Below are 18,644 nucleotides of genomic sequence, written 5' to 3'. Positions count from 1 at the left end.
TAGCCAAGGAGAGGGAGATTGTTTGACAGAAAGTTGTCAAGGAGAGAAAGAGAGAGGAAAAACACACTCATTCTCTGTTTCTCACTCACTAACACTCTTAGCTAAATCTGACCGGGGATGTAGCCCAGCCCTATCTCCTGCAGCAGCGTAGGAGCAGATGTGTCTGCTCTCTTCTCAATGTGTGACAGACAGAAAAGATAAACAGAGAGAAAAGCAGTAAGAGGAAGAGAGGAAGAGAAGCGGGAGGGAGGTAAAGAGAGCAGGAGCTGGCACGGCCCTGGCTAATTTATCTCGCTGAGAGACAGATTAAAGAGAGAGGAGAGTGAAACAAAGTTCCACTGGCTTAATCAGCGGACAGCCTGCTAGCAGAAGACGTGATAAATCAGAGCGAGCTCAGTCCAAGAGAAAGCCTTTGCTCCAGGAGGGAACAGGAGACATCCTCAGCCAAACAGCAGTATCTTTTACATGAACTGTTGTGAATAGCGTCTTGTGAGCTGCCTATGTGTATGCTTGCAATCGATACTCATTGCTATTGTTTGAACAAACATTGTTATACAGTAGCTTTCTGCTTCTACTTTGTTCCAACACTGTTATTTTTAGCTGTGGCTGAGTCGTCGTGCTCAGCGGTGGCGTTGTGTAAACAGGACAAAGGGACATGAAGGGCCGTAACGTTTCCCCTTGGTCTTTTCTGTGCAGTCGTGTCTTTCTTTAGCTCAGAGTCTGACAGGGGACTAACCTAGGGGCCTAACCCAGGAACAGGAAAAGGAGCTTAGATATCCCTGTGTCATTAGTTCACCACGGGGTCACAGCTGGGCCACTCATGGCATGATTACACCTCTTGATTTATCTGCTTTGGAGCCCAAACACAGATAAATCTCTGAGCTCATCCCCGCCGTGGGATCCTTACTGTCTGATAAACGGCCCAAGCTGAATAAACAACCACCACCCCCCACCCCCACAAACACCCAAGCACTCATACATTATGAATAATTCATTCCGATTGCGAGCTCTGTTAAATGTGTATATTTTGTATCTTAAATGGCAAAGGTGCTTCTATGATCTCTATCCAATCCTCCGTGCGTGTCTTTGATGAAATACTAGAGAGGCAGAGGTTGGCGGACATTTTGTTTGCCGGTTGTAAACTTTATTTCCTCACCCCGGCTGTCGTCCTCTAGCATTTTCACATAAATATACTTTATGCAAATATGTCACGGGTTAGTCTGCACTGCAGCTCCTGTGTAGATATTGGCCTGTCTGCGACTTTATGACAAAGTTTAAAATCATTCATTACAGTGACCCCCGCGGTAAATTCACTTAGTGGAAAATTGCCCCGGCTCTCCTGTTTGGTGTGTAGATGTGATCACGAGTGCATTTTTAACTTAATTAATTGGCCGTTTCTGTTGACAAGAAATTTATGCAGTAATAATTTGCTCGAAATAGATGCAGAGCGCAGGAAATGAGATATCCATCAGGGTGCTTGTGTTCCGCCAGCTGCACCACGGCTAATATGAAAGTATTTCAGGCTGCTCAGACCCTGCTGTTTGCGCAGTCAAGATTATATATACCCACGATCCATTGCCTGCCTCAGAGGCGCTCATGGAGGTCTATGATAACAAAGACTATGTGATTTATGGCCTGCTGTGAAAGCAGAACTTGATGAGATTAAACAATTTCATAGCACGAGTGTTTCTCAGAGGGCCTTCTGATTTGTGGCAGGAACGCCGACAGTAAATCAGGTTTATATATCTGAAAGCATGCTCAGCAAAGGAGTGCAATTACTGTTTAAGACAGCTACTTTTTATTTAATTTTTATCCCTGGTTTGTCTCTTTTATTCCTGACCTGTCACACAGCCACTCACCTTCATAAGTCCTTCTGAAGGCGCTGTTGAAGAGAGGAGGGGAGGTGAGGAAGGCACGGTGGCATAGGCCCTCTATCTCCCCTCCACAGCTCACAGAGACACAACAATAACGAAACCAGGGGACGGCGACGGCCACCGGCAGAACTACACGGGCATCCATAGAGTGGGGGGAAGCACTCCATTTTTAATGCATTGTTTGCCTGCTGCTCTGTCCCTGTCTGGGTAAATGGAGTAGGCAGAGTGTAATTAGAGAGCTGGGCTTTGCTCTGTGCCATAAAGATGACATGGTGTAATGATACAGCTTACAGGCCCGCAGAGGGTTCTGTCTCACGACGGAGGATCGGGGTCGTTTGCCTGTGACTTATGATAGGTGTGGAAGATGACAGTGTTATCATTGCAACGTGGAACTCAGAGATGTGGATGGGGGAAATTTCTCGTGAAAGGTTGGCAGGGCAAAGAGGGTTACAGAGACGGATGGAGAGCATATTAATCATGTGTTTGTGGATAGTTACATATGATTTTTGGTTTGTCTTTATTGTTTGCATTTGTCATTTAATGAGCTACTACCAATCTTAAAAAAACAAAAATCTAAAATATGCATTTTAAAATCAGCTTTCTATACTAAACAAACATAGCTTAATTTGATTGAAATATTATATATTAAATCAGTGAGTATTTGCATTTCATTATGGCCAGACTTCTGATATTATGCTTTATTTGCATCATTCAAGAACGCTTGTGTTCTAATCAACTCAGCTTGTGTTTGTGAGCATGCATGTAAGTCAGCATGTAAGTATATCTGCATTAGTTTATGGTGCATTCACATAATGAGACTGTGCGTGTGTGTGCTTTTTAATGCACGTGCACTATACTTGTGAATTTGTGTGTTTTGAAGTTTTGGTTAAATGTTTCACGGCTGTGTGTCTGTGTCCTTGGGTGAAGATGTGAGTTGTGCATCTGTCTGCATCATCCCATATCTTCCCAGAAAACATCAAGAGATCTCATTATTTCGACACATCTCAGGTTTTTTTCCCCCCCTCTTTTTTCTTTCCGTATGCCTTGAGTCAAAATTAGTTTTCATTCCCTCTGTGATCTTACTGACTGAAGCCGGCTCAAAGTAAAGAAAATCGCAGTCTTCGTAGCGGGGCTGAGTCAAACACATACTTCACACAGCCGCAGTCTGAGTTAAGCATTGCTAAGTAACCTTCACATTTCACTCGTGTGAAGAGCTAATTTCCTTTAAGTTCACATGTCACTTTTTGTGCCTCTTTTTGTGAGTCCTCTTCAAATGTCTCTCGGCGTCTAATTGCATAGGAAACATTCTAGACAAGCCGGTGTGACAGGCCCGCTCCAAGAGTCTTCAATTATTAAACATCCTACACTCTAGAAAACAGCTCTGACGTTAGCTACAGCCCCTAATCGGAACAGAAAGCCTCATGATATGTCACACTCCTGAGTTGCTGAGGTTCTGTCTGTGTGTGAGTGTGTTTGTGTAGTTTGGGTTCAACAAGAAAAGATGAAAATATTTAGTTTTTCACCAGTTAAATTAAAGCAAAAGTCTGACAAACATGATCACAGGTACATCAAAACATTCAGGGCTTCCTTTTTCAAGTAATTGTATAAATGCGAAAATGTATATATATATATATATATTTATATAACTATTTGCAATGGTTTTTGGGGAAAAAAAAGAAAGAAAGAAAAATATGATATAGATACTTATTGCAAAGCAGAGTTAATTTTAGTCATTTTAAGTTTGCAACTTTGATTCTTCAGGAATGGAAAAGGTCACACTAGAATGAGAAATAGCCCCAAGCTAATTGTAATGTGTACCTGTAATGTAGGCTTACATTTCCAGTTTGAATCACTTATTGCACTTAATTCCGCGAGACACTCAAAGAAAGGTCGAATGACTTTTTCAGATTTCAACCTGAAAAACAAACAAAGCCTTATTACCATCTATGAGTCACTGCTATGGATGATTAACGTCCAGTAGCACTCAACCTTTGGCTGTCTGCAGCTCAGACGCACACAAAACGGCGGTGTTCGCTATTGCTAGTTTGCTCCGTGTGCCTTGTGCCCCGAGCAAAACATCTGAACAGTTGCTCTTGTGATCAGTGATCATATGATACATTTACTCAGTGCAAGTTCATTGGAGTAGAACTGGTAAATCATTAAACACACGCTCAGCAGTCGTCCTGCTGAGCAAAAGACTGCTGTACTACCCACAAGAGCAGGCACCATTACATCAAATGTTCTTCCCCCTGCCATTACCTAAGAAAACAGAATTAATACTTTTCATACACACAACAGCAGTTTAAAACACATAATCTTTCCTCTACTTCCCTAGGCCACAATTATCAAGGTCAAAAGGAAAAAAAAAAACCAAAACATCCCTCGGTGGTAATTTTCACCAAGCCAAATATGATACTTTTAAACCTGCATATAATAAATAATTCATCATAACCAATATAGATTTTTTCCACCACTATCATTTGTGAATATTTGCATCTTTTTTTATTATACTTTCATTTGATAACTGCCTCCAAATTATGCACAAAAGTCATGCGTGTATGCATGAGTCTGAGCATCATACTCAGTCTTTGAGAATGAATTAGAACCTTTCTCATTTCATCATTGCCATTACATGCCGTAAGTCGCTGCAAGCTGGTGCTACTTATTTGTTTTTCTCTCTAAAAGTGTTGTATTGTTTGTAACCCCTAACTTCAGAAGTACAAGACATGAATGATAAAAAATTCTATCTAGTGAAGAAATAAACGTGTCATGCCAGCATTAAATGTTGACTCAAATAAGTTCACAAGTTGTGTCTCCTCTGATCTGTAGTATGATCAGAAAGCAGCACCAGTTTATAGAGACAAGACGTGAAAAAAGTTCCATACACAGACACAAAAGAAATATTTTGATATAGACCCAAAGAGAAAACATATCAAAAGACATTTTTATACATGTCTTTTGCAAGCACAAAAAGCAGAAATGGTGTCAAGAGAAAACAAAACAGAAGGCTTGTTTCTTCCAACAATTGCTTTAAGCTACAAAAATCTCCTTGAGTCCCTAGCCTCCCCTCAATGTCAGCCCCCCTCCCCTCAGCCTCCCTCCCTCCCTCTGTCTTTCTCTTCTTCATTTCTCTCTTTCCCCTTTTCCCTCTGTAAGGCAGGACAGGGCCCTCTTTGCACCCTGATAGGTTGCGGGCTGATGCTTAGCAACAACATTCCTGTGCCCTAAGTAGCAGTAAGCCTCTGGCTGAACTCTTTGATGTGGCTGTCAGGCCACATTTATTTCCTTTTAGCACTTTGTCTACTTGTCCAGATGTATAAGGAGATAAAAAGGGCTGGTGTTTACACTGGTCTCCCTCTGTAGCGCGGCTGTAATTAGATTGTATTGCTGGTCAGTCTTAAGGAGGGAGGTGAGGTGAGGCGAGGCAGGAACCAGCTGTGTCAGGATGAGCTAGTAAGGTTAACACCCCAAAGCTGGGCTGCAAGGAGGAGGAGAACTTTGTATACATAGCAAAACATCACCAGAGTTTATGTGCTTTTACTTGGGCAGCTGATGTCGAAATCACATCGAGATCACTTTCACTGTAATAGAACATCCATCAAGATTTGAAATCAGGAGTGGAGCTTGCAAAACTTGGCAAACTTTGTTGCAGTTCTGCATGTGAAAAACACCCAGGTACGCGTCAGCCTTCCCCGACTTACTTTTCGGTATCTCATATCTTCAGGATCCCCACTGTGGAGGTGGTTGTGTGTTCCAATGTGGCTCTCTTTGTGTTTTGCTTTCTTCTGACTTTCCATCCCTCCGCAGTTACTCTCTCCCGTTCTTCCCCCCCTCTCTCATGGTGATATGTTGGAAGTAATAATCACTATTGCCTCTGGGTTTATCAGCATTTATTCGCATAACAACACAGAAAAGGAGAGGACAGACAGCACTGGTGTGATGTATTATCCAGTATGGGAATCATCTTTCATAATGACATCCAACACAGCTTCGTCTCTCTGCCACCACCCATTTCTCTCTTTACCTCTCACACATGCACACACTCTTCCTTTATTTCTCTCTCTCTCCCTTTTCTCCATTCCCCTCTGTCCACCCTTTATTATCAGAGAATCCATGGTTCTCCCCAGCCTGTAAATTTGTGCCGCATTATCATAAGCTGTGGTGATAACTCACACTGCACAGAGACAATAATGATGTGAACACTCAGCATATGCCCCGGGCCCAGCAAATTAAAACAATGCTCAGCTTGATGAGCAGACTAATCTGGACAGCGGAGAGACTCAGAGAGGGAGAGAGGTAAAAGGGGGTCTGGGAGGATCTTAAATAGATGACACTGCAGCACCTCCCTCTGTTCAGTGTAGGTACAGCCAGGAGGAGCCAGGCAGAAAGAAAGGGGCAATGGAGGAAGTAGAAACATAGATGGGAATCTGTTTTCTGAGGATTTTTTTTTTTTTTTGTCTAAACCGTCCATGTTTATATGGAGAAGGACTGTATTCAGCTAAAATACAGCTGCACTAAAATGCATTCAAGGAGGAAACATTGTAAGAATAAATAAACCCTGTTTGTTTAGGGCTGTGTGTAAGCATGAATTTGGTGACGCAGTGTGTATCACGATACAGAGGCTGCGATTCACTATATTGCGATATGTTGAAATACTGTTGTATTTTTTAGAATCTAGTTTAAAGAAATTCGTTTCTGTATCATGAACATGCCAACTCATCTAAATATGAGTTTTGGGTTTTTTTGTTTTCAAAGTAGTTTTTTATAGATCATATAGCTCTGTAGTCGTGTTCCTCACAGTTCCTCAATGCACTACTTTTTGGAATCAACATTCATTTGAATCAGTGAAAAAAATTCAAGCTTGTGCAAGTACAGTTTCACAAAACCTAATATGGTGGCACTCTCGTGTATTGATATTTTTTTACCCCCCAGTGGTTTTATTCTAATACTTTACCGTGGCTTTAGGACTGTGACCCAAAGTGTAATCCTGCTGTATCTTGCATTCAGAATCACATTTTCATTGTATTCTGAATTATTTCAATAAATAAAGAATCAATCAGTCCTCTTAAACCAAGTAAATTACAAACCTATAATGGGAATACTCCATTGGGTTCCTTAATTTCATAAACACGCTGCTTATATTTCTCCTGGTCAGGTCATTGACCAAAGTGAAAGATGTGGAGGCGTATGTAGAAGAAGGAGGATCAAGACATGGGAAAAGCTGTCTGATTGATGTTCTGTGGGAGGGGTAAAATGGTCGCGCTGGATAGGACGGGAAGTGACAAGCACAGATGTTGAATGGGTTGGCTGTTTGATCACCAGGCATGATACTGAGGAGGTGAAGTGGTGGCGTCATGCATGGAGCAGGGACCGGGTGGGTGGTGATACTGACAGCGAGGCACCTTTGAGAGGCAAGGTGACTGACGTCCCATTGGGCTAAAGGCGCAGTGTGGAGGCGGACCAGTATCCAACTCACCAGAGCAATCCTCCTCCTCCTCCTCCTCATTCTTCCTAGTCTTCTCCAACCTAGTCTGTGGGTGGTGGTGTTAATAATGTGGCAACAAGGAAGATTAATTGTAGGCAAGCAGCAGGATTAGTACTGTGGTACAAGGCAGGCCAGAAGAGGCCCAGCCTTGTGATCTTTCAGGCAGTCCAAGAAATGAAGCGAGCAGTAGTTTAGTTCTGTGGAGGCACCAAAAACTGGAGGTAGATCAAATAAAGAGGGATTCTTTTCATTAAAGCGGAATCGAATGTATTTCAGTCACTAGTCGCTTTTCCACTGGAAATCTGTGCAAAACTTTACCAATATTTACTAAATGTAAAAAAAACAGAAGTGCATAATGTCAGTTTTTCCACTAACTCTCAAATGCGATGATTTGTTTATTTATTATCGCGAGATGACACAAGAAGTCATTCCATAAACATGGCGATGAATGTAAATATAGTGTTGATTTACAGATATATTCATTATTATTATATATTACACCTTTATCTCGTACTAAATTAAAAATTTATTGGGTTTCCTGGTGTGTTCACACATACCACAACATGTTTCTTCTTCTTTTTTGCTTGTTGTAAAGTTCATCAACATCGGTTGTTTAATTCACTTGACTCTAGTTGCGAAAACAGGTCTTTCCATTGCAGTTTTGTGTGATATACCATTTGTGCTACACCCAAAAAACCACCTCTTGCCAGCACAAAAACTCATAAATCGAAAAATTTGACTTTTGGCGAAATTGTCGTTTTTACATTAGGTAAATTTTTATGCGCAAGTTATATTTGCGCAATTGTAGGGTCAATGGAAAAGCAACTACTGATGGGTTATTGACAGATAAGGCAATTTAGGAATTCTTGGTCGCTTGTTGCAGTAAAAACACTGAACAATAACTGCAAAAGCAAAGCAGTGTGTTTACATCATGTTTCGCTTAAAGGGGTCATATTTTGCTAAACCCACTTTTATTAGTCTTTGGTACATTTATTTGTGTATTTGGACCCTAATAGTTCTTTATACATTCTGGCAAATTCGAGTGGATTTTTACAACCCGTTTTAATTCCTTCTTAATTTGTTACGTCTATAATTAGTTACATCATGACATTTGCACATATAAGGTCAAGACTTCCGACGAACATTTCTTCGAGTACGACATAATTGTTTGTCAGCTGCAGCGGTTGTAGTCCATGCTGAAAATATGTCCAAACTTTGAGCCGATTACCTAAAATGTTCAGTTATTGGTTGTATTAACGAACACAGTTGGCTGAACGGGAAAGAGTGCGCAGTCAACAACCTGGAGGGGGTGGAGCATGAAATGGGTCACTTGCATTTAAAGGGCCAGCGCTCAAAACGACCTTTTTCGTGTCATTACTCAGAAATAGGGTTGAAGATGGACCATTTACAGTTTATGTAGACCACGGGGAAATGTTTTAAAATGCATAATTCCATGTAAAAAAAAAAGAAGAAGAAAAAAGAAAAATATCACTCCTTTAAACTTCAGTCATTACTAACAGCTAGTCTAGTTTTGTAGTCTGTAAAAATGTGCCTCTCTGATCCTGGTTACAAACAAGCAAAAAGAAATCTGTCCTTTAGTCAACCACTGCAGGAAGTCATGGCAGAGTAAAGGTTAAGAGCTCTCGTCCGTAACACTAAAACATAAATACATGATGGTTGTCATTTCCTTCTTAGTACTTTTAGAGTACATAAGCTGGTTAGTCATTTAAGAACTGCGAGTTTTTGGATTTGGATAAAATATTTCTGACTAGCATGTTGTGTGTGTATACATGCTCATCTGAGAGGTTGTATCTCGCCAAGTTGAGGACAGAGAGTCATTTTCAGGGTTTGACAACTATTAGGAAAAAAACAGCAGAACGCAATAACAGCTGCTCTCTTTGCACAATCAGTGGACATCCTTATTAGATGGAAAACCCCAGGAAACATAACCTGAAAACTGTAGAAGAGGAATATAAGTCTATTACATGCCCTGGCTTCACCATATAAACCACACAGGTGTTTATGGGTTTAATTATAGAATATGTCAATAAATATTATATTGTGTTTTTACAGCAGAGCCATCCCAAAGACAAGGCAAACACTAAAACAGGCAGTGATGTCAAAGTAATATCCCTATGCCTTATGAGGAACATGTAGGCTATGCTTCAGGCTCACACGGATGGAAATAAAGGTGAAAATGAAAATGACAAGAAATTGTGTTGTTTCCGTAGATCTCATTGAGTCAGCTGATTCACATGTTTGTATTATGCCTTTTGCAGAGTTTGGTTTATATGAACAAATTAAAATCAGTGCCTTACAATAGCCTACTTTTCCATTTATCTGTCAAGTAAAACCATATATCATACAATATCAAATTATGAACAATATTTCATCATTGTGGCCTTACAGAGAAAGTGTCAGTAAATCAATAATAATTGTGAATAATATATAATGAGTCTTAATCACACATGTTATCGCTGATTGTGCTGGCAAAATTCTACAAGAAGCCTTATTCTTCTATAGACTACAATTCAGTACATGTATACAAACTGAGAAACAGAAAACTGAAATATGCAATATTTAAGATCAGTGTATATTTTTTGAACATATTTTATTTAAATAAATGTGCATCAAATTTTACATCTTTTGAACACATCAGAACACAGGTGCTGTGCAAACAAATGGCAACTCAGCAGCCAGTACAGTAGAAGTCAGTGGAAATCCTTAAATTTCAATCTGCCCATCCCAAAAAAAAAAAAAAAAAAAAAAGCCCAAACAGTGAGAGTTACAATTTAATCCAGCTGCCTAACAATTATTCACAGACATATAATAGAATATTGGGATAAAAATACACTAAGAGCACCAAGTTTGGGCTGTAGTGGTCATTTTTTCTCATGTCATGTCCTGGAAACCTCCAGCTGTCTGCTTTTGTTCCCATATGCTGGCGAATCCACATCCTGGTGGAAAGTCCTGTACACAATGTTCTTATTTTGGGGTGTGTTTCTTTTACTTCTTGCATTACACATTCCACTCAAGTACAGTGTACATATAGAGAGTGATTAGTGATATTTCTTAACAGATTTCAGCCACTCCAGAGGCTGAGAGCAGCAGGTCTGCTGTCAAAACAATATTTCTATTTGAGACTACTTCTTTAAAAAAAAAAAAAAAAAAAGCACTGTCCACAAGCATATATGTAGTAAGGTCTCAAAACAGGCTTATTTTGCCATTTTTCTCTTTGGTGTAATATGAGACACATGCTGGCCAGACCTTAATGCCTTTCAGAGATGCTATCTGAAAGCACATTATGTGATCGTTTTCAATTCACAGTGCTCTCTTTGCCCATGAAGAATATGGTTCCATTTAACAGTGCAGACCATTCCATTTCTCAAGGTTATGCATGGGCATGTAGAGGAACAACAATAAAAGTGGGAAAAATGCAGCTCCAAACCATCTCTAATATGTATTTGTCAGTTGAGTCTCTTGCTATGATTAAAGGCCCAGTGAATTCCTTCCTGCAGGAAAGGAAAGTATTTCTGCAAAGGCATCAGATATCGCTGTGTCATGATAAACTGCCTGCTCCACTAGCTAAAAGGCTAAGGGAAGAAGAGGATGTTTTGGACCTTGAAAGTGCACCAAAGAACAACAACACAAGAAACTCTTGACCTGTTTTGAGAATGTGTGTTGTGGCCTCTGTTTTCTCTTCATTTTGAAACAGCATTTGCCAAACTAGTGTAGCCTAAGAACATTAGTCATAACTAACAGTCATTCTCCTTTTGTAGTGAGGAGTTTGTGCTCATATTTGCCAAGCATTTTAAAGATTTACCACCCATGCAAGATGAGTTTTAAAATGTCATTTATTTATTTAATGTCATTTATTTGTGGGATTGGTCTCACAGAGCTGTACACTGGAAAAAAAATCAAAATCTTACCAAGTGTATTTTTCTCATTTCTAGTCAAAAGATCTCATCACACTTAAAATAAGACATAATCACCTAAAGACTAACCTTTCAGTGAGATATAAGAGCTTCCTGTGATTGGCAGACTTTTTTGCTTGAATTAAGCAAAAAAAAAATCTTGACTTAAGCAAAACAAAATCTGCCAATGGCAGAAGTAAAAACTAGAAAAGCACTCGGAGAGCGCAGACCTCTGCCAAGGCAGATCAGTGCCCCCCCCATCACCACCAAAATTTAATCATTTGTTCCTTGTGCCAGTATCAACATTTCCTGAAATTTTCATCCAAATCCGTCCATAACTTTTTGAGTTATCTTGCACACGGACAGACAGACAGACAAGCAAACCAACGCCGGCAAAGACATAACCTCCTTGTCGGAGGTAATTATCTGGGTAAGATTTCTTGAAATAAGATCCATTCCAGATCCATTGTCTAAAAATAAGTTCTTATATCTCACTGAAAAGTTACTCTTTAGGTGATTATGTCTTGTTTTAAGTGGGATGAGATATTTTGACCAGAAATGAGAAAAAATACACTTGGTAAGATTTGGATTTTTGCAGTGCACTGCATTTGACTGTTCAGAGTGAGTGGCGTGTACCCTTTAGTCGACCGCTGCAGGAGGTCATGGCTGAGTGAAGGTTAAGACCTCTTCACCCTAACCAGGCAGTTGATCAGATCATCAAAGCCGGGGTTGTATCTCTCTTCACCATATGAGAAATGATAAATCCTCACCTGCCACATTATGTCATAAAACAGGAGGACTGCTTCTCACATTTCCTGAACCAACCCCACAGCAGATTCTTGAGATTCTGAGTTAGCTAAACTCATGAGTACCTGTCAATTTATTATAAAACTTGTATTTGCTTTCTGAATAACTCTGCCTTTTCTGTCTCTTTTTCCTAGGCACCTAATGAAACCATATCTGATAGTAACCCACTGCCCTACACTCCTTTACCCCGAGGGTCCAGAGATCCCAGGAACCACAAAGGTAGGAAAAATGTTTTCTGACTCCGTAACCTTTGAGTTAGGCAGTTTATAAAGATTTAATCGAATATTCTTGCTATAAACAAAAGTCAGTGAAATACATTCGTGCACATTCAATCAAAAGCACAGCCCATGGATTATGTAAATATAAGTCATAACCCTACAGCTGCAGAGAGTGGGAATGTATTGAATATGAGACTGTTGAAGTTACGTTATCTATTCTTATTGATCTCATCTTATCTCTTGATGCTTTGATAGTGGGAATAAATCTGAGTAATCTAGGTTAACTCTGATCTGAACGTACGTGTAGGAGTGCACAGCATTTAGACAAGATGAAGCATCCTTGATCTGTTGATACCAGACATTGATTAGCCCTTGACAGCTGATGCAATTGTGCAGCAACTGGTCAACTGAAAACTCTAGGAAGAATACACTGTGTATTGAAAAAACATTGTAGTGCTTCAATCATTAATCACACCAACACATTTTAAGCCAATTCTAAGCAGTCTGAATATATAAGATGTACTTCATAAATATTTTTTATTGGCTAAGTTTTTGTAAAGTGCACTGAAAGTCTTTATTTAGATTCATGGATGACTACAGCAAAGTATTTCAAGAGCCACTTTTAAACTTATAATATCACCATGTTGTCGCTCTTTTTCTTCACTTCCTTTTACACTTTATCACCCTTCATCTGTGGCATCACCCCACCTTGTGATCAACAGAGCTTTAGTAACTGCAAAAAAACAAAAGATTAAAAGTGTTTCGTCAAATTTCAGAATGTATTCAACAGCACATGTCTGTGACAGTTTGATTGAAACAAAGTTAGCAGCAGAAATTATATTGAAATTGATTATGGGTGCTTCTATGAAACTGAGTTCATTTTGGTACCTGGCACTTTTCCAGCTTTTTAGACCCAATAATAAAAGAGACATGTAGACATATTTCCCCCCAGGATGTACCTAATGATGACTTCAAATAAATGCAAAAAAATTATACTCTTGCTCTGAGCCGTCCCAAAATTAATGAATTTTTAATAAATATTGGGGCCAAAAATAGGGCCAAAATTGGGTCATGAAAAACTACGCAGTTGTCAGTGCATTTTATCTGGACCACATGGTTTGAATTGGTCTTATATAACACTATAAATAAAGACACTGTGTTAAATTTGATGATCCTAGTGGTTTTTCTAATCCGGACATGTGGGTTTTTCATGAATCTCAGTCTCATTCCAGGTTTTGTATGTAACCCATCATGTCCACTTGCGCTACATGCAGAACCTGTCCAGTTAAACGCATATAAATCATGAATGATTTCAGTAGTTATTTTTGTGAAACACTCTGCCTTGCATAATTAGTACAATTCCCAAAATGTACCTCTGAGAGAATTAAAAAGATATTCAAAAAAAATAGTAGCGCGTAATTTTCATGTCCTTCCGATTGTGTTACATGCAGATTTTTCTATTAAATATAATGTAAAATAATATAAAAATGTGTTTTATGTGAAAAAATTGTTTCTCTTTTATCTCAGTAAGTATTTATTTTTAAAATAGACCCAAAGTGCTTCCAAACTTGCTTCATAACATTAGTCTACTTCTGGTTTGAATTTTTAGCCCCACTGTCCTGTTTTTAGGGACCAGTTTCATAGAAGCACCCATTTATGACATAATACGGTCTTATATCAAGATAACATTTATCTTAAACTTAATATGTAGTTAAGCTGTCAAAAATATACATCCTAGTAAAATGTGTACATGTACACATTGAGAAATCCATTAAATTTTTCTTCAAGATCTCCAAACCCACAATGTAAAGTCATTACATCACGTCCAACAGATTGTAAATGAGGTTCAGGTCTGGCCTCTGTGGCGTCCAATCTTACGCTCCTGAACCACTCTTTTACAAATTGAACCTGATGAATCCTGGTGTTGTCATCTTGAAATATGTCTGTGTCATCAGAGAGGAAAAAATCCACATATGATCATTCAGTATACAGTATATACTGCCAAAAGTATTCGCTCACCCATCCAAATGATCAGAATCAGGTGTTCCAATCACTTCCATGGCCACAGGTGTATAAAATCAAGCACCTAGACATGCAGACTGCTTTTACAAACATTTGTGACAGAATGGGTCGCTCTCAGGAGCTCAGTGAATTCCAGCGTGGAACTGTAATAGGATGCCACCTGTGCAACAAATCCAGTCATGAAATTTCCTTGCCCCTAAATATTCCACAGTCAACTGTCAGCTGTATTATAAGAAAGTGGAAGTGTTTGGGAACGACAGCAACTCAGCCACGAAGTGGCAGGCCACATAAACTGACGGAGTGGGGTCAGTGGATGCTGAGGCACATAGTGCGAAGAGGTCGCCAACTTTCTGCAGAGTCAGTCGCTACAGACCTCCAAACTTCATGTGGTCTTCAGATTAGCTCCAGAACAGTGCGCAGAGAGCTTCATGGAATGGGTTTCCATGGCCGAGCAGCTGCATCCAAGCCATACATCACCAAGTGCAATGCAAAGCGCCGGATGCAGTGGTGTAAAGCACGCCGCCACTGGACTCTAGAGCAGTGGAGGCACGTTCTCTGGAGTGACGAATCGCACTTCTCCATCTGGCAATCTGATGGACGGGTCTGGGTTTGGCGGTCGCCAGGAGAACGATACTTGTCGGACCGCATTGTGCCAAGTGTAAAGTTTGGTGGAGGGGGCATTATGGTGTGGGGTTGTTTTTCAGGAGCTGGGCTTGGCCCCTTAGTTCCAGTGAAAGGAACTGTGAATGCTTCAGCATACCAAGACATTTTGGACAATTCCATGCTCCCAACTTTGTGGGAACAGTTTGGAGCTGGTCCCTTCCTCTTCCAACATGACTGTGCACGAGTGCACAAAGCAAGGTCCATAAAGACATGGATGACAGAGTCTGGTGTGGATGAACTGGACTGGCCTGCACAGAGTCCTGACCTCAACCCCACAGAACACCTTTGGGATGAATTAGAGCGGAGACTGAGAGCCAGGCCTTCTGTCCAGCATCAGTGTGTGACCTCACAAATGCGCTTCTGGAAGAATGGTCAAAAATTCCCATGAACACACTCCTAAACCTTGTGGACAGCCTTCCCAGAAGAGTTGAAGCTGTTATAGCTGCAAAGGGTGGACCCACGTCATATTGAACCCCATAGACTAGGAATGGGATGTCACTGAAATACATATGCGAGTCAAGGCTGGTGAGCAAATTTTTTTGGCAATATAGTGTATATTCAGTATATTCAGGTTCAGCTGACCTCATGTTTTGGACACATGACGTTACTGAACCTAGACCTGATCAACTGAAGCAACCTCGGATCATAACACTGCCCCCACGGGCTTATACTGTAGGCACTAAGCATGATGGGTAGTCACTTAATCTACCTCTTTTCTCAACTATCACTCTAGAACAGGGTCAATGTGGACTCATCAGACCACATGACCCTTAATGCTTTCTATCAAACTGATGATTGTTTAAGAAATGAGAAGGTACTCACTGTATCAGTTAGGTTTAGAATTATTAATAATTGCAATCACTAATAATTATGCAGTGGGAGGCTGTTTCCTATTAACTGCATTAAACTAATACATATATATATATATATATATATATATATATATATATATATATATATATATATATATATATATATATATATATGTACTTTTTTTTTTTTTTGACATACTATCAAAATATGAAATTGCACCTTTCCTAATAAGTTTGATGTATAGTTGGCAGGATGTATATGTACATGAATGTTTTCACTTGTAAGTAATTATAATCCTCATATGGAAGTTCAGTGTATGTGCATATGTTACATTTGCACATATTCATTAAGTACATTAAGTTCATGAATATATTTCTATTCAGCTACAAAAACACCAGAACTCCTTTCACAGTAAACTGACTTTTTTCTGTGACGTCCATCAATATTCCACACGCCAGTCAGGGGACAGATGTGTCCTGTTGCCTGCCTGTAGGACAAATCAAATACAGGGAAGTGTGCAAAATAGGGCAATGGTGGCATAGAATACACTGCCACAATTTTTAATTTGAGAAATTCAAGCAGTTCGTTTTTCTAAAAAGTTAAGAATTTTCATATTTACCCAAGAATAACTGTCTGAGGTATTGCACATCCTATAGTGACGTCATCTAGATGGTTTGGTTTTCTTTTGTTTGTTGTGGAGCTGGGGTTTTTTTTGTTTTTTGTTTCTGTTTTTTGGGTTTATTTATTCATTTTTTTCTGTTGTTGGCGTTGGTACTATTATTTTTATTGTAATAGTTTTACATAATGTGCTCGTTGTTGAATTTTGTTTTTTGGGTTGAGTGTATGTACATCCTGTTCGTTGAGCGAGTTGTGGGAAATTGTGGTGCTTTGTTTCTGTTGTTAATGACCCCAGGAAGAGTAGCTGCTGTAGTGTGTAACAGCTAATGGGGATCAAAACTAATAAAAATAAAATAAAATAAACTCTGAGATAGTTTAAAGAAGGTGTAAAATATGAGTTTTTGAATTTAGATCAAATCAGGTCTTCTCCAATGCTTCCAATTCTTGTATGAGACACAGTCTGTCTTTTATAATGCAAACCTGACTCCTAATAGGCGGACCCCCCCACAACTGTGTCATAGCACGTCAATAGTGAACATCCCTACCCTACGCATAGTGGACCCCCTATCCACAACCTCTGTTTAAAGCACCAAGGACAGATCTGTGTTGTGAAATCTGTCCGGTGGCAGCTCTCAGTGTTTGTGAGGACCGGAAGAGCCCTGTGCTTTGTCAAAATCAGACCTGGCTAAGAACAGTCCATTTAAAGGTGAGGGGATCCGACACATGAAATATATTTCCTTCCGTCTGAGATCTCAGCAGCAGTGACAGTCTCCATTTGTTATTTTTATGATGCGGTGCTGGAGTCTTAGATAACAGAGCCCTCATCTTCGCCCTTCACCTCCTTTTCTTGTCCCTGCCTCCAGCCTCTACCCCTGCTCTTTTTTTTTTTCATCTACACTTGTTAAACATACTTGTTTTTTCTATATGTGTGGGAGACTGTCACAGTAACTGCTCTTACAAAGAGAACAAAGCTTGTGGCAAAGCAGTGGTACAACAAAGAACATTTTTTCACGCAGTAATTCCAAACACCCAAGCTTTGATGGAGTTGAATTTTGGATACAAACAACTGGGGTGCAACAATATGTTGCATAATGCTGCATTGTTTGAGGCAACAGTCTTTGCAATGCTCATGAAGAACTAAACAATTTACTATACACTTTGTGTCAAAAACTGTTCTGTAATAGCAGTATACCCTGCTTTTATCATCACAACCAGTTGTTTTTCTGCATAGTACGGATTTTCTTTGCTGGGATGTTGAGAAATCACACTCAGGTTACATATGTTGTCATGAAATTTGTGAGTTTGTGTGTTTTTTTTTTCAGTGCAGGGATAACTTCAGCTAACTGTGGCTGGTGTTGCGCACTGTTGCCACTTTAGAGGCACAGAAGAGAGGCACTCAAGTGAGCGAAATGTCACTTTTTGGATTTTTTTATTGGAAATTTGGTCTGAGTTCTCTATTTAGAAAACAGTCCAAAGGTGCCACTCACTCCTCAGGCAGCGCAAATGTCAAAGATAAAAAAAAATTGTGATTTATGATACATTCACATATTGGATAACAGTAGTAAATACATGTTAAAGTATTCCAGTATTTCCAGTATCTGAAAATCACAATTAACAAGTAGTTCCAGGCACAACAAACCCCGCCCCTCACACGTATTGTAACTTATTTTGGCAATGATCCAGCTGATGTCATCATGTCTATGCATGTGCTTATGTCAGCATATCAATTGCCTCTATATATGTGCCAAGTTTGAAGTGAATTGAAACAAAATTGATGTTTTTATAGACATTAGACATTTCGCCTATTGTAAGTAAATGGGAGAAAAAAAAACAAAACATTTATTTCAAAAAAAATTTGAACTTTGACCTACTTTTCAAAAATTTAACCACATCAATTCTGGGTCACTGGCAATCTATAAACCCAATTTGGTATGAATTCAACCAATAGTTTTGCTGCTACAGACATTTGAGCTCCCATGTGCTAATCCTGTTGCTAATGCTACTGTACAGTGTGTGCATTAGAATGAATAAAATGTGGAGAATGCATTTCCTTACATTGATAATACAGTGAGTTAACCTAATGTGCTGCTTTTTACTGTTGTAGAAGAATTTAGACTGTATTTGCTTGTAGGCTTTTCTGTTGCACATTGATTTTATAAACCACAATCAATATGAAAAAAGTATGGCATAGAGAAACTTTGGATTTTTTTGTTTTTTTTAACTGGTAGCT

At 39.4% G+C, this 18,644-nt stretch overlaps 1 protein-coding gene across 1 annotated transcript in view; it reads left to right on the top strand.

Annotated features, from left to right (window-relative positions):
* The window catches only part of lrmda (leucine rich melanocyte differentiation associated), a 263,399-nt gene that overhangs the window by 212,871 nt on the left and 31,884 nt on the right, over positions 1-18,644 (top strand). The window contains exon 6 of the mRNA XM_030156833.1: positions 12,215-12,299. Within this exon, the coding sequence (XP_030012693.1) occupies positions 12,215-12,299 (85 nt within the window). The remainder of the gene's footprint in view (positions 1-12,214; positions 12,300-18,644) is intronic.

Source organism: Sphaeramia orbicularis, chromosome 15 (genome assembly GCF_902148855.1).
Source record: "Sphaeramia orbicularis chromosome 15, fSphaOr1.1, whole genome shotgun sequence".
NCBI classification, from domain to species: domain Eukaryota; kingdom Metazoa; phylum Chordata; class Actinopteri; order Kurtiformes; family Apogonidae; genus Sphaeramia; species Sphaeramia orbicularis.
The sequence above is the reverse complement of the archived record's forward strand: the minus strand, read 5'-3'. Positions and strand labels throughout refer to the sequence as shown.